General features: G+C 46.1%; 1 protein-coding gene across 6 annotated transcripts in view; it reads right to left on the reverse strand.

Annotated features, from left to right (window-relative positions):
• The window catches only part of SCN10A (sodium voltage-gated channel alpha subunit 10), a 99,032-nt gene that overhangs the window by 43,920 nt on the left and 28,898 nt on the right, over window positions 1–26,214 (reverse strand). For all 6 annotated transcript variants that reach the window (XR_014232869.1, XR_014232870.1, XR_014232871.1 and 3 more), the window contains exons 10-18: window positions 26,074–26,182; window positions 23,978–24,216; window positions 21,142–21,315; window positions 13,621–13,980; window positions 11,171–11,617; window positions 9,688–9,828; window positions 7,947–8,070; window positions 6,781–6,935; window positions 3,565–3,738 (exon numbers count right to left, since the gene is read on the reverse strand). Coding sequence is in view for 2 of the 6 variants with exons in the window: in XM_082348294.1 (XP_082204420.1) it covers window positions 3,565–3,738; window positions 6,781–6,935; window positions 7,947–8,070; window positions 9,688–9,828; window positions 11,171–11,617; window positions 13,621–13,980; window positions 21,142–21,315; window positions 23,978–24,216; window positions 26,074–26,182 (1,923 nt within the window). In the remaining 4 variants the exon portion in view is untranslated. The remainder of the gene's footprint in view (window positions 1–3,564; window positions 3,739–6,780; window positions 6,936–7,946; window positions 8,071–9,687; window positions 9,829–11,170; window positions 11,618–13,620; window positions 13,981–21,141; window positions 21,316–23,977; window positions 24,217–26,073; window positions 26,183–26,214) is intronic.

Below are 26,214 nucleotides of genomic sequence, written 5' to 3' on the forward strand. Positions count from 1 at the left end.
ATAAGGTGAGTCTCAATTGTACATGCTGAGAAAAGTGGGAAAGAAAGAGTCCTGGGCTGGGTGGGGTCTAGTTCCCTCTCAACCCTGATATTTTTGTGACCTTGGGTCAGTGCCTTGTTAGTGCAGGTTGTACTTTCAACCTTTGTAAAATGAGGAATCAGACTAAGAGAACTCCGAGGCCCTCACAGCTCTGCAGTTTTTCAGGAAGAGTGACTGGCATGGGGCCAGGAGATTCAGCTTTGACAGACAGCTGAGATATAATGACTGAGTTGTGAGTCCCTCTTGGTTGGTCAGTTTTGCATTTTTTAAAGTGTTGGACCAAGGACTGCAAAGGCACAAACTTACATGGAAAAATGGTCACACCTTCCAGGAACTTTGAAGGTTCCAGGGAGATACCCTATGCATTGGCTTGAGCTTGCCAGAGACTGTGACCCAATCCTGGGAGACCCCCAACTGCACCACGACTGGTGGGCTGAATTCAGGCTAAGCTTATCTTGACAGCTACGAGGGGATGTCAGAAAGGGAAGGGTTTACACTTGGATGCTAGAGCCCCAAACAATGCCTGTTCTCTGAATGGTGGCTTATTCCACCAGGACAGAAAACTGGAATGCAAACGACCCCCTTCCTCCAACCAGGCAAGGCTCCAGACACCAGCAGGTGGCACCCAGCTGCCTGGCTAAGTGAGAGCAGGAGGTTTGGGGCCAGTTCCATGCTGGACCCTGTTCAGTCTTTTGCTCAGCCCCTGGGAAGGCTGCCTCATGAGCAAAATCTGCAGTTGGGGCAATTAGGAGCTGGGGCCTCTCCATCAAAGCCCTCCCATCCAAGCCCAGCTCCATTCCCACTGCTCAGGCCACAAGCCTCCCAACTGGTCTCTAGGCTTCCGTATTGCATCCATCCCATCCATTCTCCTCTGCAAATTTGATTATGATCATGTTTCTCTCTTACTCCCAACCTTCATTGATGCTTTATCATCTCAGGATAAGCTCCAGACTCCTTAGCCTGTATTATATGGCCACAGCCTGCTTTTCCAGTCATATTTCACCCACGTATCCTACCCAAATCAAGTTGTTCCCTAAATGTACCTGTGTCTGTGCCTTTGCCCAGGGTCATTCTTTAATTAAGACTGACCACCCCCAGTCCTTTTTGCACCTTGTTGCTCCTGCTCATTTTAAGCCTTATATCTAATGCCACCTCCTATATGAAGCCTGCCCAGCTACCCCACCCCCAGAGTGGAAGCAGGTTCATGTCTCTGTGTCCCTAAGACACTATTTCCAGCCGTGCTCACCACATCTTCCCTCATCATATGCTTATTTCTCTCTGTTGTCCTATCTACTGGAAGAGTAAAGTAAATAAACTCCTGGAGATAGGGAATTTTTATTTCTTGGCTTCTATCCCCCCCAGAGCACTTCATAAAACAATCCTATATGCAGTAGTTATTGATATAAATAAGCACTTGATAAATTGAAAAAATAGAGAGAGGCATGTTGGGATGGATGGATGGAAGGAAGGAAAGAAAGAAGGACGAAATCTTGATGGAAAGTTGAATGATGGTTGGATAGAAGAATGGACTAAATGATACAAAGATGGATATGAGAGTTGAAAGGAAGAATGGAAGAAAGAAAGCAAAGAAGAAAGATAAAATATAAAATCATGGATAGTGGATGAATGGGATGGATGAATTGGGGAAGGTTGGATGGCTGGATAAATGATGGATGAATGAAAAGATAGAGAGATGGGCAGAGGAATGGAAGATATTAGAGAATGATGAAGGTTGACTGGATGGAAGAATGGGTGCGTGGATGGATGAATGGAAGAAAAAGAGGTGAGTGGACAGATGGGTGGAAGAAAGGAAGGATAGATGGATGAGGTAAAGGAAGAATAGAAAGATGGAAAATGTGTGAACAGAAGGAAAATTGGATGAAAGGTGCTTGAATGAGTGAATAGAAGGTTAGATGACTGGATAGTTCAATAGAAAGACAAATCAAAAGATAGAAAGAAGGGTTAAGGACAAATTGATAGAGGGATGGAAGGAAGGTTAGGATGAATAGATGGGCAGAAGGGAGGAGGGAAAGAAGAGTGAGAATAGATGGATGGAAGGAGAGGACTGACAGGATAAACAGAAGAAGTAAACATGAATGGATGTTTGGAAGGAAGGAAAAAGGAAGGGTGAATGGTTGGATAGATAGAAGGAGGGATGGATGGTCAGAAGGAAGGATTAGTAGGCGGATGGATGGATGGATGAGTGGGTGACCACATCAGGGGATCAGGACTGAAACTAGTGAGACCTACTTAGGAGTGACTGCCCCTAACAAGAGTGGGTAGCTGGAATAAAATTTTCCTTTCATTTATGAATAATTATATGATACGCACAAAATTATCACCTGTGACTCAGATTGCAGGCCTCACAGCTAATCCCTGTGGTACGGTGGCCTGATGCTGCTAGCGCATTGGTATCAGGAAAGAAGAGAATTGGGTGCACAGATCTGCTGTGGAGGACCTGCCAACACAGGAGACTGGACAGAATGTTCTGAACTGGACCCCATCCAGCTTCAGGAGGCAAGCACCAAATACAGACACATTTTCTAACACCTCTGATGTGCAGACCTTGGCACCAGTGGCTGTGGGAGTGTGGGAAGCAGAGGCAAACATAGCACGTGCCTCCCCCACCTGCAGGGATCCTCAGACGTGCAGCAGTGAACAAATAGCTCAGGCAGCCATCCTGAAAAGCCAAGACTGCAAGGGCCTGGATAGATAGAGGGCTGTGTGGTTAAGAGGAGGAGGAGCTCACTCCGGGCTTTGGGGGCTAGGAGAGCTCTTAAGAGAGTTTATTGAGGACGGTCTCCTCACACCTTTGAGGAATCTCAAGTTTAATGTGTGGGAGGCACTTGGTAAATCCCCTAATGCAGGGCTAGTGGCCACAGGTTCATCTGAACACATGAGCTCCAGCTCATCATCTCTCCAAAGGGACCCTTTGCCCCTTTTAGTGCCACTGGGGAGACACCAGTGGTTTAAGCTCAGTGGTTCTCAATCCTGTCTACACATTGGACATGCCCAGGGGCTTTTACAAAATACTGATGCATGGACTCCACCCAGGACCAGTAAGACCCCAATCTCTGGGAAGAGTAGTGCTTGTTCACTGTGTTCTTAAGAGCTTTCCAAGTAATTCTAAAGTGCAGCCAGGGCTGGGAATCATTGAGTCAGTGGGAGGGCAGGTTCTCTGTGCCAGGAAGTCCTCAGCATCCCTAGGTCTAGAAGCCTTGACAATGGACGCAAGGTCATGTGCCATCTTGCTTTGGATGTAAAATACAGAGGTAGTAAGTGGTCTTTCTGGATGGAGACCTAGGAACTGAAGACTCACCTGAGTGTCACTGTTGTGTTGGAATCATGTACTGCGTGGACCTTACCTGGATCACAGGTATGCAGGGTTATTCTCAGACCCCTTGCTAAGACTCCTCTTTGGAGTCACCCTTGAAGGCCAGGTCTCCAAGCTTCCTTTGCATTAAGTGCAGCCATCAGCCAGGGGAAAGGACCCCAAACCCCACAAGTGCCCACTGGGACACTCACATTCACGATGAGGAAGTCCAGCCAGCACCAGGCATTGGTGAAGTAATTTTTAAAGCCATAGGCCACCCATTTGAGCAGCATCTCAAACACAAAGATAAACGTGAACACCCTGTCGGTGTACTCCAGCAAGGCCTTCACCGTGGGCTTCTGGTCAAGGTAAAAATCTTCAAAGGCCTGGAAGGAAAGGAGCAAAATGGTAGGCGGCCTAGACCCAAAGCACTGGGGCCCAGGGACAGGGAAGGACCCAGTCAGCCCCTGAGAGAGCGTTGGTAACCAGTTTGCCTGCATCATTTTTTTTCTCTGCTCTGGGAGGTAGGGTCGGGTAGTGGAGGAGGCCCTGCGAGATACAAACGAGGACTTCCTCGGAGCCAACAGGGACACACAGCCCTGCTTATACTTTGCAGGGGAGCTGAACACAAGTGAGAAAGGAAACCTTCTCTAATTGGATTTTGGAAGTGAACCAAAGGGATTGCTAACAGTGACTTAGTTTAAAAATAAAAGCAACAAAGGATGTTCGTGAAAATGAAAATAAGACTCACCAGTGAACTCTGAAAAAGAATGCTGCATTTCATTGGTAATCAAGGAAATTCAAATGAAGAGAAGATGCCGTTTTTCTTTTATCAGATTGATGAAGAGGAAAAGGCATGGGTGGGAGTGGATGGTGGGGGGAAACCCTGCAGTCGATTTGGCTGTGGGGAAGCAGCTACTCTCATATACAGCTGGGCGGAGTGAAAACTGGTTCAGTTTTTGGGACCCCAACTTGGTAATATGACTCAAAGCTTTTAGAAATCCAGCAATTCTGCCTTCAAGAGTGTATCCTAAGGACACTAGATGTTGTTCGTGTCCCACCTAGATCCTGTTTAAGGAGCCAGTATGACCATCCCCAGCTGCTGTGAATGTTGGTTGCTAAAGGCTGGTGAATGCCCCTGTTGCCTGAGGACATGTCCCTGGGCTGAAGGGAAGTGTCTCCGCCTTAGCAGACTATATCACCCCTCTGGGGGCAACCGCAGCCAGTATCTGACCATCCCCTTGCCTCAAGGTGGGACAGTCCCGTGAGGCCCTTTATGCTTCAGAGTTCCTGTGGGATCAGGCTGAGGCTGGGCTTCATGGGAACCCATGTCTTTTCCCAGCTCCATTCCCTGTTCTGTCCTACTTCCTTCACATGCTCCAGCTCAGAGTACACCCTCCACAAACTGCACAAGAATTCCTGCTTCTGGTTCTACTTCTAAAGCTAGACCTAAGACGGGAAATAAGCCAACGTTTCCAAAGGAGTGTGCATAGGATATTCAATGCTTATTAGGAGTGAGCTGGGGGTTAGTTACATTGCAGCCATTTAATGAGGTAGGAGGACCATATTACTGAGAAAATTTACTGAGAAATTACAGAATGCACAAATATGGTTTCCGTTTTGTAATATTTATGTATTACGTGCATAAGAAAGATGGGAAGGAAATGCACCAAAATGTTTTCAAAGTGAGATTCTCTTTGAGTGATAGGTAAATGGGTGATATTTTTTCTTTGCATTTTCCCATAATTTCCAAGTATTTTTTTTTTCTCTTTACTTTGTCAGATAAAAACTCATGCTATTTTTTTTAAAATGTACTCAAAGTAAAAGCATAAGGAAGACTAAATTTGGTGCCAGCCAGTTCAGTCCCTTGGGGAAGGAGATGGGGAGGGGAGGGAGAGCACTGGGGTGGGGCCAGCAGCTGGTTTAGGATGTGAGCTCCCTGCCGGGAGGGGAGGGCAGGAGAGCAGCAGGGGTGTGTGGAGAAGGGGAGTAGAGAGATAAGGGAAGGCGGTGATGAAGAAAGCACTTAGTCCTCATCAAATGATTGAGGTTATCATTTGCAGGATAGAGGGAAGGGCAGGTGTGGAGAATGCACTGCCCAGCCTCCCTTTGCCCTGCAGTGTGGCCTCTGCACTCAGGACTGTGCTGAGACTGCTATTCTAGGGGGGCCGTCACCACCCTGTGCCAGGGCAGTGGGCACCATCAGATGCTGCCACCCCCTCTCCAAGATGGCAGGCCAGTCTGCTCCGTGAGACTCTTCTCCCTCAGCTTTGTGCCCTTGCTGGCCTAGCTCTCCTTCCACCTCTCAGATCAAACCTTCTCACCTGCCTTTGCTCCTCCCTAAGGCTGAGACAACACCCTGAGCAGTTTGGGCTCCCTTCCTGGGAAATATGGCATTTAAGTGGGTGCCCAGATGGTCAGTAGATTGTTTTCTGGGAGTAAATGGCACACAGGGAGCAAGACAAGTGGAAACACTGGGAACCATGAATCAAGAGAGTGGGGTGCTAGTCCTCCCTTTAACTAATGAGCTGGGAGCCTGGGCAAGTCCCTCCGTGTCTTTGGGCTGTGACATCCTCATCCATAAAATGTGGACAGCCAAGGATGAGTCCCTTCCTGTGTCTACGTCTACCTTGGTTCATTGGGAAGATTAGTTGAGACTGTGTAGTGAGCCTACGCCATGGTGCAGAGAGAACATCCTTCCTTGTCCTACAAAGCTCGACACCCAGCAAGGGGCTTAGGAAGTGTGTCTTAACTCAGAATCTAGAGGACCGTAAGGCCTTGTTATTCAAAGTGTGGCCTGTGGACCAGTGTCAGCATCACGTGGGAGCTTGTTGGAAATGCAAATTCTCAGGTCCCACCCTAGATCTACTGAATCAGAATCTGCATTTTAACAAGTTCCCCGGCTGATTAAATTTTGAGAAGTGCTGTTGTAATGATTTGCCATGCACTTTGAGTGAGTGATAGCAGTACTTGCAAGTGGCTTGATAGGGCAGGGAAGGATGGTCCTCTTCGTACTGGGCCCTCAGAAAAGGGCAGTGTGTTGGGAGGTCCGAAGGTGGAAAATCAAGGACTTTGGGATCAAATGAAGGCAAAGTTAGGTTTTCCTACTGACAAGCTGGGTAACCTTGGACAAGCCCCATAAACCCTTTGAGTGTCAGTTTCCCCAACAATAAAGTGGGATGTACACACTCACTGCTTGAAATCCAAGCAGCCAGGTGTAACAGGCCATGACATGGGCCCCTCAAGCACCTACCATGCCCTCCTGCTAAGAGGAGTCCTCGTGCTGGGCTGCAGCTCGCCTTCCAGCCACAGGTTGGGGACTTTCAGCCCAGGAATCAGGGGAGCCCACTGCTGCAGCTCCAGGGCCTTTGGATGGTGGAGACCCCACCTGGAGGGCTTTGTGGCATGGAACCCCTACCTCCACTTACCAGCGCTCCACTGCTGAGCAGGATCATGAAGACGATAAAGCTCTCGAACCAGCTGTGCTCCACAATGAGGTAGCAGATCTTGCGCACCTTCCAGCCCATGGCCCATGGAAACTTGGAGCTGTTCACTTTGCAGAAGGGACACTGGCGAATGCAGCCTGTGGGGAGAGGGGACTGATGGTGAGTGATGTCCCACTGGTAAAGGAGGCGTGTTTTGACTCCAGCCCTGAAGGGAAACCACTCTGCAGGGAAACCCACTTGCCGCTATTTTGGAAAAGAATTCTTTCCTGGAATATGAGAGAAGTGGGGTCCCTTTCAGGCGGCCTCCCCATCGTGTCCTTCAGCTGTCCCTCTCCACCCCTGGTCTTGCCCACTCTCACCTCCTCCCAAGCATCTTCCTCCCTACAGATGATAGCATAGTCCTTATCCTTAGCCCACCCTCTCTGGAGCTTTGACAAGACATGGGGCCTGAGCCTGGGGGTGTCTGAGGGGCTATGCCTTGAGCCTGTGCTGAACTGGGAGGTCTCCACATGGCTGGAATGGGGCCTGGGGGCAGCCCAGCCCAGGGTCACGTGAAAGTGGAAACTCAATTAAGTGGTTTGTTTGTTTGTTTAATTATTTAGGCCACACTTACTTTCATAGTATGAACTATACGTTTATTCACTTATTGCACAAATATCTATTGAGAATATAACAGGCTTCACTGTTCTAAACATTGAGGAAAAAGAAGAGTAAGATGCAGGTTCTGCCTTTAAGAGTCACATAGGAGATGCAGGGACACAGATGCATAATGGCCCTCCTCTGGGTCCTTTTATGTCCCAAGTCAAGAGTTTATGGTGGTGGCTACCTTTTCCCTTTCAACCTCAAGGGGGCTGGTTTATAACTCAGTGAGGTGTTTTCGAGGGTGATGAGGAAGGCAGAGCATCTGTTTGCCATGTCTGACGTGGCATGAGATGCAGATCCCACCACTCAGCTACTGCGAGTCTGGCATTTGTGTTTGATGCTGGGCCCTCAAGCTTGGGAGTGAGGAGCAAGGGGCACTGCTTGCCTGTATCCCCTGGACCCCAGGCCAGAACCCTGGACACAGAGGTGACCAGATGAGTGCTTGTTGAGCTGGGTTCTGGCCCTAATGAATGTCAAATGGAGGAGGTCTGTGGCTGCCACTCTACCTTCTGTGAAGCAGTCATCTGGCTCATCGAGGTCATCCGCCAGCTCAGGGATCTTCCTCAGGATCTCCTCAGGATCCAGGCAGTCCACGGTGCTGCCTTCTGAGGAGCTCGTGTCGTCCACTCCCTGCAGGGCAGAAGCCCCGGCAGTGAACCCAGCTCTCTGAGGGGCCCAGTGAATCTGCACACTGTCACCACAGGTCCAACTGGCACAGAGCTCCGAGATGCAGAGAGAGCCCCTCAGGGCTGGACCCACCACGGCGTCCCTTCTGTTTCGGTGCCTTGCCAGCTGAGCCCCAGAACAGTGATGCTCTCTGAAGAGCCCCAGAGGTTCAGCTGTGTGAGGCTTTAAACCTCCAGGCCCCTGAGGGAGGGCTGGCGATGGCCCGAGACACGGTAATTACACCCATAAAGACTCTCAGCCTTCACTGGGCTTGAATATTTAATCATGGAGCAATGCTGCAGGGGCCCTGCTGCCCTCCTGGCAGCTTCAGCCCTATAATGTCTCCAGATGAATTCAATTAGGAGCTGAAGCTGCTCTCATATTAGTAAACCTGATCGCTTGGCTAATGGACCCAAATGGTGGGGTGGGTCCCCATCTGTCACTGTCAGACCCTCCCTGCCTGGCCAGGGTCATGGACAAAATCAAAACAAAAACAAAAACAATCCCCAGCGGTAGTGTACTGAAAACACCGAGTAGAGAAAACTCGCCAGGGGAGTCCTTAGAATGCTCAGCAGAAACATGTCCTCCACGTGTAGAAGATGGCAACCCTCACCCAACTGGAACCAAGAGGGTGGTGTTCACCCAGAGCCGTCAAATCCCTTCTCATCCCACCCTCTTCTCTCACCCCACTGGGTCAGCCTTGGCCAAAGGCACAGAGTCAGTGGCTGGCACTCCTCAAGCTGATGGGCTTGATAACTTTGGGATGAATTATGTCTTCCTTATCTTTGCTTACCCGGTGCCTGTCACCATCGGCACTCAGTGGCTAGGTGTCAAGTTAAATTCTTGCATTTAATACAGTGCTATTACAGATGCTAAATCTTTAGAGATACCTCTTTCAATGTAGCTTGTTTTCTTTAAAGATTTGTAATGAAACCACCAAGTTTATTTTTACCTCTTATAAGATCTTCTTCCTGCTCAGTCTATGTAAGTCTGTCAGTACAGCACTCAGTACAGATAGCCTCTCCCCGGCACCAGTCTGCTTTTGGCCCGAGAAGACGGTGTGGACAACAGAAAGTGGGGTGGGAGGTGGGAGATGGTCACAGGGAAGACTTCCTCACCCACAGCAACTCCGACTTTTATCTGCTGGCTCTGAAAGATACTTAACTTTCTCTGTGCACTGTCTTTTGTTTCCTTTTTTCTTGGCTGTCATTTTCTGGGCACTTATTCCATTTCAGGCAGGAGCTAAACATTTGACAAGCAGCATCTCATTGAAGTTTCAAAAGAATCCTACCAAGTAGCCATTACCACTCAGCTTCCCAGATGGAGACACGGAGGCTCAGAGAGGTTGAGGAACAGGTCCTCGGTCCCCCAGTCTATGGAACCTCATTCTTCCTGGTGAAATCATGCTGATTAGCCCAGAGGTTTGGAAGGACTTTAAAAATTCCCAAGATGAGACATGAGGCTCCGTGGTTGAGTGTAGTCTGGAATACCCCACGCCCAGCCCTATCCTCCAGTCCCCTCCATCCCACTGGTCATTGTCCGGCTGGCTGTTTAACCTCTCCAGGAAGCTCACATACCTACCTCTGTAGGGCCCTGAGCAGGAGCCTCATCTTTCCACTTCTCACCTAGGTATGGAGCCAGGTCCTCAGAGGACATTCCAGAACCTGAGCTCCTGGGTGGCAGGTGGTCCTCATCTCTCCCGACTTGTTGCAGCTCCTCCTGCTAGTGAGAGAAAGTCCCAACTTGGGTACCTGGGCCCACCCTCAGCTAACCAATTCTAACTTTGAAGAGATATTGCAAATCATCATCTGCCAGAGCCAAGGACCTAATATATGCAACGAACATACATACATACAGCCAGATAGATCTGTGTGTAATATGTGGCGTCATTACTTACAAGTTGTGTGACATTAGGCAAGTTATTTAACCTCTCTTATTTTCATTTTTCCTATCTGCAAACTTGAGAAGGCAAGATCTACTTCATTTGGTTACTTTTATGACTAAATATGTTCATACTTGTGAAGCACTTCGCAAGCAGTGCTTGGCTCCACAGATGTTAACCATGACCATTATCACTTGTCCAGGGGTCAGAGTGGTAGTGAACTTGGCCCTCTGGAGACCCCAAGAACCTCCAAAGTAATTGAAAATGACTCTGAGTGGAGACAGCGTCACAGAGTTCATGTCCTTTACTCTGGGGATGGTGACGCCCTGCCCTCGGCTGTCACCCAGACAAAGGCATGTAAAATATGGCAGCTGATAACAGCAGCTGCTGGAACACAAGAGCAGTGACAGCTGCAAGGGACGGAGGCTAGGGAAGAGCTACAGACTCAAAGCACAGCTGTCTGAGGCCACTTAGTGGCCTGGCCAGCAGCGCTCTGTCTCTGGGTCCCACAGGGACCCCTGCCTTCCTACATTGTGGAGACGTGCATGCCCTGAGTTGTTGAGAAGAGGTTAACAAGGGTTGATTTATCAGCTTAAGGTAGAAAGGAACTGTGCAAAGCATTTAAAAATATATATATTACCCAAAAATATGCTTCAAATTCTTTGGTGCAAAAGGAACAAGAGTCATTTCCCTGTGACATCCCCTGTCGGGAAAAGCTGGATGAATGAGTCACATAATGATCAGGACTTTTTAGGCTGCTGGTGAAGATGAGACGAGCCCTGCTCTTGGACAACATCCTGTTCTTAGAGCAATCTTATTAGCACCTCCTGCGCAGAGCCTGGGTTGGGTGGAGCAAATGGGGCAGCTATATGAAAGACAATTTCAAGCAACTCCAAGTGGCCTGGGGCTCAAGCAGTGAGTGCCCCTGCTCCCTGCTTGCCTGGTGAATTCTGACCCTTTCTTCCAGGCCCTGATTAAATGTCACCTCCTCCAGAAAGCTTGGCATGGCCTGTGCTTCCTTATGTGAAGGGGTCTCATGCCGGGCTTGCCCAGGGCTCTTCAAGGCTGCGCCAGTCCTGAGGTTGGAAAACCTCTTCATCAAAATTTCCCTACTGCCCCTTGTCACTCCAGCCCTAAGTCCCCTCCCTGCTTCCTGTGGCTGTCCCGTGGGAGAACTCTCACCTGCCCTTGGGGGATCACTTCCCGCTGGGTGCTCTGCGCATCCTCCTCACCATCATCCTCCAAGTCATCGAGGTCAGACTCGCCCTCAGCAATGGGCACAGAGACCCATATGTTAGGATTGGTGATGAAGTCACTGTGGTCATCACTGCGGCCTCTGGGAGCCAGGAGCCCTCCAGGGCTCCCCGCAGCCGTGTCAGCAGTAATGTGGTTCTCAGCTTTGGAGGTGGAGAGTGGGAGTTTCACCACCAGCTGGGGCTCCGCCTTGGGGTGGGGGAGCAAGAAGGGCCAGTTGAGGAAGCTGCAAAGGGCCTTCTTGGTGCGCCGGCCTAACACTTGGATCCTCGCTAGGGCCACCTGCAGGTTGTTCACCTCCCCGTCGTCCTCTGGGGCTGTGAGGTTGTCGGTGCTGAAGGAGTTCAGCAGCAGGGCAATGAACAGGTTAAGCACCTGGAGAGAAGGCGTGGAAAGGAAGATCACTCAATCGATGAGCTGACCCCCTCCGTGGCCCACCAGGTCAGCAGCTGGGTGGCAGGACAGCCACACTGGGGCCTCTCCCTGCCCACCCAAGATGCTTTCCTTCTTGGGGGAACAGACATTCTGACAGCAACTGAGAGGAGTCTCGGGGATGCCCTAAGCAACTTGCTTCACGTGGACAAGGCTTGGAAGCACATTCACCATAGAGAAGGGTCACCCCTGCTGAGCAAAGGGACATTCAGGGACAACAGAGAGGAGCAGGCATGGGCCTGCCCAGGACCACCCTCATCAGCCATACCCTGGGTTCTATTGGTCACTCTGGAATCCTGGGCACATCTTCTCGCTGCTTCCAACTTCATGTCCTTCCCCCTTAAGCAGGGAGTGGGGACCCCCTACCTGCCAGAGTGGTTGTGAAGAGGAAATGGCACGAGGATGTAAAAGTGCTCAGAGAGGCAAACTTCCTGCCTCAGGGTCAGGGGCCTCTGTGACACTGCAGGGATGGGGAGCTCAGCCTGGAAGAAAGGAGTTTTGTCCAGCCCCCTACTTGGGAGAGCAGGCAGAGGGTACCTCTGGCTCAGGGACCCTGTTGGGAAAGACTTTGAAGAGTCTGGATTTGTTTTTCATCCCCTCTCTTGATTTAGCTTTCTCTTATCTGTAAAACTCTTATGGGAAAAGAATTCAAGTTGGTTGACTTCCAGGGCAATAAGAAAGGGGCTCCTGCAAGACATGGAAGCAACCCAAGTGCCCATCAGTAGATGACTGGCTTAAGAAGATGTGGTCTATATATACAATGGAATATTACTCAGCCATAAAAAAGAATGAAATACTGCCATTTGCAACAACATGGATGGACCTAGAGAATATAATGCTGAAATAAGTCAGACAGAGAAAGAAAATTACTATATGATATCACTTATATGTGGAATCTAAAAAATAATACAAATGAATTTATATACAAAGCAGAAACAGACTCATAGACATAGAAAACAAACTTATGGTTACCAAAGGGGAAAGGTAGGGGGGAGGGATAAGTTAGGAGTATGGGATTAACAGATACAAACTACTATACATAAAATAGATAAGCAACAAGGATTTACAGTATAGCACATGGAATTATACTCAACATCTTGTAATCATCTATAATGGAAAAAATCTAAATCGCTATTCTGTACATCTGAAACTAACACAATATTGTAAATCAACTATACTTCAATTAAAAAAAAAAGAAAGGGGTTCCTAAAAATAACACCCTCCCCTCACCCTGGTCAAGGCTGGGAGAGCAAAGGCACCCAGAACTTGAGGGAGTGGAGACAAGCTGAGGACAAGGAGCCAGACTGGGCCAGCGAAGGGGTGCTGGGGCCAATTGGGAGAAAGGCCTCCAGAGGGGCTCCCCCCAAACCTGAGAGTGGATTTTGTTATTGTCATGGCATTGGATGTTGTCCATGATCCAGCTCCTCTCCTTCCTCTTGTCCCATTGTGCCTCCCCTCCTGCTCTTAGCTAGAACCCATGTAACTCTGCTTCCCCCCCCAAAAGAAGTATCTTCTGAGAACCCTAGAATGGGGAAGGGAAATTTTCCTTCAACAACTAACAGCTACCATTTATTGACTTCCTGCCATGGCCCAGAAACTGCACTAGGCAATTTGTGTGTGTTGTTCCTGTAATTTAGTTCCCCCAGTAAGCCCATGAGTAAGCACTATTTTCTTGATTTTAAGGAAATTAAAGCTTGGGAGATTGTCTCTTGGGCTGGGTCACCCAACTTTACTAGAGGTGGAGCTGGGATTCTACATCAGGTCTTTCCTGCTCTGTCATATGGGCTTATTCCAGCTGCTTCCCAACAGATAGTTCTTATGTGTCCCACACAACTTGGAAAAGTGTGAAGATTTTTCAGTCAGGGAGGTACAATGTGGGCAAGACATGTGCAATGTCAAACTTTCTAGGATAACATGGAAGTCTCCTGCATTGCCCACGCACTCACCACCAGGTTGCCCAGCACCATAACCGTCAAGAAAAGGATGAGGCAGATGGACTTCTGGCCGACTTCCATGCAGGCCCACATGTTCTCAATCCACTCTCCACAGAGGATCCGGAAGACGATGAGGAAGGAGTGGAAGAAGTCGTGCATGTGCCAGCGTGGCCATTCTTCGTTGGGTGCCGAGATTTTGCGCCGGTTGTCACGGTAGTTGTCCCCGAGGAGCTGCTTGCCAACCAGAGCAAAGATGAAGACAATGATGGCCAGGATGATGGTGAGGTTCCCCAGAGCCCCCATTGAGTTGCCGATGATCTTGATGAGCGTGTTTAAGGTCGGCCATGACTTGGCCAGCTTGAAGACCCGCAGCTGCAGAGAAACAGAGATCGTGTCAGGTCCTGATGGCTGCTTCCATCACCTTTCATCTCAAGTCTTGGCCAGAAACAAAAAAAGCACAAGGTAGCTCATTCCACTAACATGGGTTGATCCCGGGAAGTTACTTTCAAAGACCTTTCTTCGTATGTCACCAGTTACTCAAAAATATGACCAACCCTCTATGGTCCCTATGTACTATTAATGTGCTCCAATGACTGTGGCAAAGTCAGGGGTCTCATATTGGGGTGTTGGTCGTGTGACGTGTACTCTGTTCTATAGCCACAGGCCTCCTGAATGTAGATCTATTCTATGGGGTGGAGTGGGGTATGATGGAGCTCGTAAATGTGTGAGAAGAGCCCACCTTTGACCTGAAGAGAGGCTAGCTTCCTGCAGGTAGGGCACAACCCACTGCATTTGAGAGGTATTGGCTACCCATCCTGTTGGGGCATTTCTCATCCTGAGGCCTTGGACAACATCTTTTGCCCCCACCATCTCTGAAATGGTAAGTATCTGTGATTTCATGAACCTGGGATTCATATGTTTATTTAATTGACCAACCAATCTACCTACTTTGTTGGACGCCAGCCACGCACATACATAGCACTGAACTAGCCTGTGAGGTATATGAAGAGAAGTCTGTGGACTCCTGTCCTCATGGAACTAATGGTTTAGTTGCAGAGGTAAGGCAAAGACCCAGAAAGTCTTCACTGTAAACCCAAATGTGCTAAGTCCCACAGGAGAACAAAAGCACCATGCATAAAGATGTCTAAACATTTAAAAACTACATTTGTGTGGTTCTCTAATTTGTTAGAAAGAAATATGTGAGCTCAGCTGTCATGGGGTATTTATGGAGCCCTTACTAAGAGCCAGGCTCTGGCCAAGGAGCTGGGATGCTGTGCTGGACACAGTAGCAGCAGTTTTATCACCCAACACAGCAATAACTCCCAAGGTTTAATCCTCTTATGCAGGAAGCTCCATACGTATTTTTCTTTGTGATGGGGGCGGTCTGTGTTCACCTTAGATCTAATCTGGAACTTATTTTAATGAGGATGCTTTACTTTTGGAATAGAATGCAAGGTAAGTCTAATATCTGCCCTCTACTGAGGAGGTCACCACTTGGTGATGAAATGGGCCTTGAACTTGTGAAGAATATCAGAAGATGGAGTAATATGGTAGACTATATTGGGTCCCCCTTGGGTTCCCCCTTCCATCAAAAAGTTACTTAAAATGCTAGATAATAAAATCTTACGTGCATTAATGATCTGTCAATAAAGTAAGTAATTCTTTAGCCAAAAATTAAATAATTATGGGAATTCAGAGATATAAACAGATTGCTGAAGTCAGCTTTTCTCTGAAGACATTTGCAAAAGTGATGAATCTGAGCATAAGTTTTAATGGTCTCATGAGGCATAGCAAGCAGGAAACACAACACAGGGCTGCCTAAGGTAGACAGTATAACAGGAATTTCTCCCACCATTAAGGCAAGATCCCATAAGAAATATCTCTCAAGACAAGGGCATGGGACTTCCCTGGTGGCGCAGTGGTTAAGACTCTGTGCTCCCAATGCAGGGGGCCCGGGTTCGATCCTCAGTCAAGGAACCAGATCCCACATGCATGCCACAACTAAGAGTTTGCATGCCACAACCAAGGAGCCAGCGAGCCGCAACTAAGGAGCCCTCCTGCTGCAACTAAGACCCAGCACAACCAAATTAAAAAGAAAAAAAAAAAGACAAGGGCAAACTGAACGGCAAATTTTAGATAAAACTGAGAGAGGTTACTGCCAGAAGGCACCCATTGAAAGAAATTCTAAATGATGTACTTCAGGCGGAAAGAAAGTGATCCCAGAAGGAACGTATTATGTGCAAGAATGGATAAACAGCAAGGAAACGCTAAGTATGAGAGTGAATCTAAACAAACACTGAATGGACACAACAGTAAAGTTTCACGGGGTAGGGCAGAGACTGGCTATATGGTCACCATTCACTTTTACTCCTCTCAGACACAAAGGAAGACTGTTTGCCCGCTTTACTTGCAAATAGTTGAGGTCATATTATTGGGTTCTGGCTGATGGAATGGAGATGGAGACAGAAGTAATGTACACTACTTTCAGGCAGAGCCATAAAACATCATGCACTTTCTCTTCCCCTCCCATGGCCACCATGGAGGCCACCCATTGAAGATGGTGGTGACATCACACCATCCTGAGTCACTGAGTCACTACTTGGAGCAGACAAACCAGGAGAGATTCCCAACCAGCACTGAATATGCTGTAAACATAAACCTCTATTATGTTAACTCACAGATTTAGAGATTGTCATTACAACTAGTTGTACTTCTCTTGAGTAATGTAGAAATTGGTATATTGTAGAGAGCCATTTCAACACATCGGATATGTGGCACTGGCTTAGTGATCACGTGGTGTACAACAAGGAAACTGATAGAAGAATCCTTGGAAAGTGTTGATCTGTGTTGCAGGGGCAAAATGATTGTCTGCAATAATTCTGGGGCAGATCATGAGCCAGTAGCACTAGGCAAAGGGTCTGTAAAACAGAACCTTAGTATCATGTGTCAGTTGTAGTTGGTTACGTTTGTCAAGACATTACAAGAAAGAGATGAGTTCAGGGAATATTTGGTTGATTGATAAGAAATAAAAGGAAATAGAATCCAGAAGTTTAATGTATAACTGAGTCACTTTGCTGTACAGCAGTTATTAACACAACATTGCAAATCAACTATACTTAAATAAAATAAGATAATCCAGAAGTTTAGAGTCTTGAAGGTTTAGGGAAGTAGATTGCTTTAGATCTCAAAGAGTGAGCAATGGGATTAAGTCTTTATGTGTTCAAGACCAGTTAAACTTTTCAATGAAATGAAGCACAGCTTAGCAAAGATCCTATTAATGGTGTAGCCACCATTTGAGGCAGAGAGAGGCAGGGGGACAAGAGAGCAAAGAAACAAAGCAGAACTGAGAACTTTGTCAAAGAAAGCACTCTGGATATATAACACACACAGAGGTCTGAAACCATCTAAGTTTTGAAGGAATTGTATTGCAAAAGAAACCACGAGCCCTGACTAAAAAAGCCCTTGACTGTGTAAACTTTGCCATCTTTCCACAAGCAGGAGGCAAGCTTTGAAGGTTGTACAGGCCTTCAGATATGGCACAGTCACTTCTAGAAGGAGTCCCACCTAGAGCTGACTGTCTTGCATCAGACTATGACATGAGTGAGGAATAAACCTTTATTGGGCTAAGCTACTGAATTTTCAGTATTGTTTGTGCAAATCTGGAATTATTTATCATCAATTAAGTCATATAGCTTTTTAAAAACAAGATGAAATTAAAATAATTAACACGATAGTAAGTTGGGAAGGGGTAACTGGAATAAAAAGTTGTCCTGAAAAGTAAAGATTTTAGCTAACTTTTGGCTTTAAGTTAACAACACATGCTGTCATTTCTAAGGTAACCACTCAAAGAATAAAAACAGAGTATTTAGTTTCCAAACCAATAAAGGAGGAAAATGGAACAAGGAAAAACAAACAGTCCAAAATAAATCAAGAAGAGAGAGAACAAAAATGCTAGAACAGAGGAAACAAATAGAAAACTGAGAATATAATGATAGACACACATCCAAATATATCAGTATTCACAATAAAATAAGTGGACTAAATGCTTTGGTTAGAAGACAAAGAGTGGATTGAATAAGAATCCAAAATCTGACTGCATACTATTTGCAGTAGACATATAACAACCTTAAAGATACGCAAAGGCTGGAAGTAAAAGGATAGATAAAGATATATCAGGCAAATTCCAAACTAAAAAAAAACAGAGTTTTTTAATTACTATCAGGCAAAAGAGATTTTTAAGGCAAAAAGCATTTCTAGGGATAAACAAGGTCAATTCTCACTGATAAAAGTTTCGCTCCACTGGGAAGATATAACTTAAAATATGTATGCATTTAATAACATAGCCTCCAGATAGAACCGTAAGGAGAAACATCATGCCGTAATCATAGTGAAAGATATTTTTATACACTACCATCTCAGTAATTGCTAAAACAAGCAGATAAAAATAAGCAGGGATATAGAATATCTGGACTACACAATGAACTTTCTCTACCCAGTGGATATATATGCAGAGTATTGCACCCTGCAACTGTAGAAAACGCATTCTTTTCAAGTGCATAAGGAACATTTTCACTATACTGAGCCAAAATGAGATTATCAATAAATTTCAAAGCATTAAAATCATACAGTGTATGTTTTCTGAGTATAATACAATTAAGCTAGAACTCAATGGCGTAAAGATAACTAGAAATACCACGTACATTTCAAAATTAAGAACCATGCTTCTAATTAGCCTTTGAGTCAAAGAATAAATCAAATTTGAAATTAGGAAATATTTAGAACCAAACAATAAGGAAAATTCTGGGGCTTCCCTGGTGGCACAGTGGTTAAGAAACCGCTGTCAATGCAGGGAACACGGGCTCGAGCCCTGGTCCGGGAGGATCCCACATGCCGCGGAGCAACTAAGCCTGTGCACCACAGCTACTGAGCCTGCGCTCTAGAGCCCACGAGCCACAACTACTGAAGCCCGCACGCCTAGAGCCTGTGCTCTGAAACAAGAGAAGCCACCGCAATGAGAAGCCCGCGCACCACGACGAAGAGTAGTCCCCACTCGCTGCAACTAGAGAAAGCCCGCGCCCAGCAACAAAGACCCAATTCAGCCGAAAATAAATAAATAAATTTATTTAAAAAATAAATAAATAAAATAAGGAAAATTCTACATATTAAAGCAGTTCTTAGAAGGAAATTGAAGTCTTCAATGAATATATTGGAAAAGGAAATAGGCTGAAAATTCCATCCTAAGAAGTTAGTAAAGAATAAAATATGTGGAATGGAAGCTGCAATTAAGATAAGATGCAGGACTAATTGAAATAGAAAACATCAGTGAGGTAGAGAGGATCAACAAGCTAATAGATGGTTCTTTGAAAAGACATTAAATTGACGATCTTTGGCGAGACCAATAAAAATAGATAAAAGAAAGCACAAATCACTATATTTAAAGAAAGAAAAAGATAACATAAGTACATGTGATATGGAGCATTAAAATGTAACAGCATAGCATATACAACTTAATGTCAATAAAATTAAAAATTTAGATAAGAAGGAAAGTTTTTTAGAAAAATATAACTTACCAAAACCAATTTGAGAAATTGAAAATCTGAGTAGTTTCACAGCCATTAAGAAAATTAAATCAGTAATGAAAAATCTTGACTTCCAGATGGCTTAATTAGTGAACTCTACCAAACTTACAAGAAACAATAACTCCAGTCTTCCCCAAAGATTGGGTGTAGAAGAAGAGGAATATTCCTCACTTCTTTTTATGGAGATTAGCATGACCTTGATGCCTAGATACTAAAACCTAGCAAGGACAGTGCAAATAAGGAAAATTACAGGCCAAATATTACTCATCAATATGGAGGCAAAAATTTTTTTAAATTATTAGCAAACTGAATCTTCCAATGTATAAAAAATGTATCACGATCAAGTTGGGTTTATCCCAGGAATGCAAAGTTTATTTAACATTAGAAAATCAATTAGTATAATTCACTGCTTTAACAGATTAGAGAAAATCATGTGATTATCTTAATCATGCAGAACAATTGTCTGATAAAATTAAACATCCATTCATGATTAATATTCTTAACAAAAGAGAACTTCCTAAACTGATAAAGGAGTTTTTTAAAAAATCTTCTTAAAAAACCTGCCACAAATATCAGACTTGCTGAAATACTGAAAGCATTTTCTTTGAGATCAGGAAAACAGCAAAAATGTGTGCTATTAACACATCTTTTCTACAGTGTACTGGATGTCCTAACCAGCACAGAAATGTAATAAAAAGAACCAAATGGTATAAGGATTAGAAAAGAAGAAACAAAACTCATCATTTGCATATGATATGATTCTGTTAACAAGTTTAAAAGATTGCATAGATAAATCATGAGAATTAATAACAGAGCTATCTGGATCCAAAAATATTAAATAGCAAAATACTAGCAAAAAACCCCCAAAAAAACAACCCAAACCCCAGAAAAGAACATTTAAAAAGAGGTTTCATCTGAAATAGCGTAATGAACTAGGGAATATCTAGGAATAAATCTAGCAAAAGATATGCAGGAAGTCCCTTATGGAGAAATTATAAAACTATTGAAAGACTGAAATAAATAGATTGTGTGCCATTTTTATGGATCAGAAGACTACATAACATAAAGGTTATATTTCTTCCCAAACTGATCTATAAATTACTGCAGTCCTAATAGAAAAAAAAACCCCAAACCCAACAATTTTGTGTGTATGTGGGTATGTAACTTGGCAAATTGATTCTAAAATGAAGTGCAGGGGCCACGATATTCTTGAAGAAATAAAACAAGGTGGGTGACTTGCCTTACAGACACAGACATCAGGGGGACATCTCTTTTGTTAAGAATAAGGGAACCCCTCCTGCAGAAGGCGTCCTGGAGCTTAGTTGGGAGAAGAGCCAGGACGGAAGGCTAGTAGGAGGCAGTTTTTGAGGTGGGTGAGACATTGGGGCTGTGATTTGGGGACCAAGGGGATCAGAGGATGATCAGAGCTGGGGCTCTGGAGTCAGGCAGCCTGGCTTTGAAATGCAGGTCTGAGGCTCACTCAGCAGCGGGGAGACTTTGGGCCATCATTTAACCACTCTGTCTCAGTTTCCCTCATCTATCTGTGGGGATAGTAAAAGCAACTCTCTCAGGGTGATGTAAGCATAAAATGAGATGTGTTATGTCAAGGGTTTAGCTCTGCGCTTCATGCATTGTCAGAACTCAAGAAACAGTAGTTGCTATGATTATCATTTACTGTTATTTGGTAAGAGAACAAGAGGGTGCTAGGAAGTCTCCTCTTAGTGCAGATGAGGGGACCCAGGCCCAGAGAGGAAAGGGCACACCCCCACTTTGAGTAAGTGCAAAGCACCACGTCTCTGGCTCCCAGGAGCCATGCCCTGCCTCCTCCCACAGGGAATGAAGAGGAAGAGGGAGCTGGCTGGTGGGGTCCCCAAAGGACAGAGTCCGTTTCCAGCGGGGAGCCTCCTTGGATGTCCACGTGGAGGTTCCCCAAGTTGCCAAGAGAGTACATTACCAGGCGGAAGGTCCGCAGCACCGTCAGGCTCCCCTTCCTGACCGCACCCAGCTCTATCAGGCTCACTGTGACGATGAGGCAGTCAAAGATGTTCCAGTTCTTCTGGAAGTAATAGTAGGGGTCGAACGCTAAGATTTTGAAGACCATTTCAGCAGTAAAAAACACAGTAAAGACCTGCGGACAGAAACAGGGAGCCATCTCAGCAGGGTCTGTGGGGTCGGGGGACAATGACAAATAGAGCAGGGGGAAAATGTCGTGTTTATAAAGTGGCAAATCCCTTCACCTCGTTTTTATTCCGTTTCTATATTATCTGCAGGCTCCTGACGGATTGGGGATGGGAACACTAAGTGTGGCAGCAGAGAGAAATCTCTGGACCAGTGCTCAGGGAATACATGTTAGTGTTTCCATGCTTCAGTGTTTCCATTTGAATGGTGTTGGACATGGAGTAAGTGGATAATCATTAGGATAATAATTATTATATAATTATGTAAATGAGAAGTCAATCTGGTTCAGTAGTTTAAAAGCAGGGATCGTGGGGCAACACAGACCCAGAGAAAAATGCCAACTCAGCCATTCCTAGCTTGTATAAGCTTGGACAAGGAGTGCATCCTCTCTACCTCAATTTCCTCATCTGTATAATGGGCTTTAAGTGAGATAATGCGTATGCAATTCTTAGCAAAGGTCCTGGCAGACAGTACTTCATTAATCAATAAAAGCTATTAGTAAGAACAATAATAATACATTGTCTCTAAGATTCTTTCAGCTCTGAGTATCTTTAATGGTCTTAAACAGAATAGAATTCTGACATTGAGAGAGGTCAGGGCCAGGCTTGGGTCACACAACAACCAGCAGGGAAGGGTGACAGGTAAGGAAGAAACCAAAGACCAGAGTCAGGTGTTTTTCCCTCATTTGTTTTCATCAGAGCTTCTCGCCAGCCTGGGAAACAGAGGTAGTTATATCCCTTTTACAGAGAAGGAAGTGGCTGAGAGTTTAAGGGACTTGACTGATGCCACAAGACGGCAACTGTGAGATGCAAAGAGCATCTACTGAGTGCCCTTTGTAGGCAAGTCAGCGTGGTGTGGGGGTGGGGCGGTGAGGTCCTGTGCCCTAGAGAGACCTGGGTCACCTCTGGCTCCACCTTCCCCACCTGTGCTACCTTGGGCAGGATACTGAACCTCTCTGAGTCTTAAGGCTCTCTTTTGTGCTGCGAGGGTGGTGATAACCTCATAGCGCATTGTGACGCTGAGATAACACTTATAAAGCACCTGACTCATCATAAGCACCACACAGTGCCTGCCTTTCTTTCTTTTTAAAAAATGGCACTGGGCTCTGTCACAGTGGTAAAGGCCTTTGGTCTTTCTTGCCTCAACTTCTCCAACTGTAAAACAAGGTGCGGGCTCAGAGGTCTCTTCCATCCGACCCTTTGGGGTCTATGATGACTTCTTGGCAATAAGCTCTCCCTTCTCTTTCCAGTTCCCCTTTTCGTATCAACTTTACATAGAATATGTCTTCTTAGCCTAGGTGCTGCTGAAACGTAAGGCATGCTGGCTCCACAGTATCCCAGAACCTACTGGCATCATTTTCACATCCCTGGATTCTGGGAAAGGAGGAGATTTCTAGAGAAGAGTAGTCACATTTCCTCTGGGACCCCTCTTTCCACCTAAGTCTGCAGCCTACAAGGAGTTAGAAGAGCTGTATGGTCCTGGTGGACCTAGTAAGCCACCTGCAGTGGAGTGGACAGTGGTGTGGACATGGAGGCAGGACCCTGACCTTCGCAGCTTCTGCTTTTCTTGTGTGCATGTGTGCACACACACACACGCACACACAGACACACACGCGTGCACACACACACACACACACACACACTAGCAGGTCCTGTGATGGGGTTTAGCACCCAAGAGTTGAGAGGTGTGAGCTTCAGAGCCAGTTGGCCTGGGTTCAAATCTTGATGCTGTCACTTACTCACCTCTAGGACCCTGGGCAAATTAGTTAACCTCCTGTGCCTCCGTTTTTCCATCTGTGAAAGGGCATAATAATAGTACCTACCATATCGGGGTTTTGTGACAATAACATGAGATAACCCATGAGAAGCATCTGAGGCCATGTCTGGTCTTGAGTAGGTGATCAAATACAGTTGGCTATTGTTACTGTTCCTGTGGGGCACAGGCTGAGGACAGTTCTCCTCTGAGTCTGACACTTTACTCAGCATGTAGGGAAATCCAGTATGGACTTTGTCTTGTTCAAAGAAAATGATACTACAAAGTTATGGAGGAAAATTTAAAGGAAAGTCCTGTCTGAACCAGATTTTAAAAAAGGTTCTGACTCCCTGACACTTCTGTGACAACAGCAAGCATGATCCCAGGTTCCCTCTCTCTCATTATCTTCCCCTCCCTCCCCCACCCTTCTGTACTTAAATGACAGCATTGAAAACCCATAGACACTGTGCTTTGCAGTCACAAAAGCAATAAAACTGGAAGGAAATTTGCAAGTCCATAGGTTGTCTTTAGATGGGAAAGTGGCATTTATCATCATTTCGAGGTAGTGGCAGCTGCAATGCTGAGAATTCAGGTGGCTGTCCTAAGTTCTGTAAAGGGGGGACTAGCTGCCCCTAGGTCAGGGCTGTCTCTGTCCACTTCCCTGTGCTCGTTCATCCCAAAGCAATTCCCAGCAGCTCAGCCTGGTCCTCCAGACTTGACTTCCTGCACTCAGGGTCTACACATCTCCCACACTGCTCTCAGCCAGCAAGATCAACACTCCAGTGAATGAGGGCATGCTGCCACCCCACCCAGAGCCCCACAGCTCTGACAGCACAGGCAGTGGCTGCCAGGGCACTCACAATGTTGCCAATCTGGAGCATGGCTTCGAAAGCGGGACTCATGCCGTAGTGCTCCATGGCCATGAAGATGGTGTTCACCACAATGCACAGGGTGATTGTGAGCTCTGCAAAGGGGTCCGTCACAATCGTGAAGAGAAGGGTCTTAAGCTTCACCCACGTGGGGCAGCAATCCCAGATCAGATACTTCTGAGCCAAGCTGGTCAAGCAGGGTGGGCACCTCTGTTTAGACTCCTCGAGTTCTGCATCACAGGTGTGGTCAATGACAGCTGTCAGCCGGGCATGGACTCAGACCCCCACCCCATGGCCAGCCTCTAGACCTTGTCATTACTTATAACTACCACCTCCCATCTCCACTTCAGCACTCACCCTTTTCCTCCTTTTTGAGCCCCTGAGCCCAACCAACTGAACCTGGTTGGAAAAAATCCACAACCATGCTGACTGGTCCCAGCTTGTCACTGCCCAGAAATCCTGCCGTGTTTCTCCATTTCATTCCTTCAATCTTCCAGACCAGTATTTCTCTCTGTCTTCCCTCTCCTCCAACCTCTCCCTCCTCCTCCTCCTCCTCTCTAACCCTCACTCTCTGCTGATGAGTAATTATTAAATAGTTATCCATGAGGAAAAATGACAACAACACTGTTGTTACTAGAATAGGTACACATTTCTCAAAACACAAACTCAGTTATGCAAGAAATGTAGCTTATCGGGTTTTTTCTCCCGTAACTGAATTCAATTTATACTTCAAGTCTCCAACCAGGGGACTTTGTTTTGGTTAATTCAACGTCTGTTACTACTTCGTTATCTGAAGTTGTGCCTGAGTTCTGGGGAGCTGAAGGTTGGTGGAGGGTTGAGCTGGTCCTAAGTCATTGCCAAGTGTATTTCACTTGAGTCATCAATGTTCCCATCTGGTTGCCGCTGGTGGGAGAGCCATAGAGACGGCTGTTCCCTCTTTGCCTCTCACTCATCTCCTTCTGCAGCCTTCAATGGGAACAAGGTGATCATCCAGATACTTTCCTGTCATGCTGGGGTCACAGGGCACCCTTTGAGGCTGCCTCAGTTCTTCTCTACCCAGGTACGTTACCGGCCCATTCTACCCTATGGTTTCTGTGTCATGCTAGGCATGAGGGTCTCTGTCTAAGACTTGCTGCCTCCAGCTTCACCTAGAAAGTAAGGTACAGATTGGCTCTGTTTTCAAATCCCTCAAACATTTTGTTGTTGTTGTTGTCTGTTGTCCACCATGCCCTCCCCTGCAGTTAGAATTCAGCCCAGGGCCGGGAGGAAAGCACACAGGGCCCCTTCTCAGGGACACACCAACATCCAAGCTCCTTTCTCCATCCTTCAGCGCAGGACATTTTAAATTTGTCCAGAGGAGATGAATAACTGGATATGACTACGGCCATGTTTTCCATACCCTGAGGCAAAAGAAAGGCTGGATAAGAAGACAGGTCTTATACTCAGGGTGAGAAGGATATAGCCGTGCTCTTTGGTACTTGAGTGCCAGGTGGCCATCGCTTCCTCCACCCCGTGGCTTGGTGTAAGCAGTTAGAATTTAGATCCATCCCTGGGGAGGCTGAGTGGATTCCCACCTGATTGATAGAACCCTGAATTGACAAGGATTTAGTTAAACTGAAGGATTAATTTACTTAAATTGCCTTCTAATGTTCAGCATGAGCTTGAGACAGAAATTAAGTTATAACCGTAAAAGTCACGGCCATGAAACACATGGGAACAATTTTCCCATGTTTGAAAATTAAAGACTGTTAAATTTCTTGCATGCCTGAGTGGTAGCTTGAAATTCTCTGTGCCTGCTGGATCACTTTTTAAAATCTAGTTTTGTGAATACATATGAAGCAGATGTTAATTTGAACAAGAAATGAACTAGAGCATTTCATTCATTGGAGTCTATTGTTTTTGAAAATTTATCCACATTTTAAAAACCACACTGATAAAGCGTAATGGGAACAAGGGCATAAAAAAGAGGAGTATCCCAGGACACAGAGATGGGTGCCCTTTGACACAGGTTTGGGGCATCCCATCTTCTGCTCATATGGGGACTCCTCATGGCACAGTGAATGGAAGTTCCAATGAGCAATACTTACCCTCGAGGACAGAGGTCATGATACTGACAACACTCATTGCCCTTTGGGCTCGGAAAGGTTCATTCAAGTAGTCTGCTGTCAAGTAAGTCTTCTGTCCTGCATCAAATGCCTGCTGGGACACAAACAGAGTCAAGACATTCC

Source organism: Balaenoptera borealis (genome assembly GCF_965194805.1).
Source record: "Balaenoptera borealis genome assembly, chromosome: 12".
Taxonomy (NCBI): Eukaryota; Metazoa; Chordata; class Mammalia; order Artiodactyla; family Balaenopteridae; genus Balaenoptera; species Balaenoptera borealis.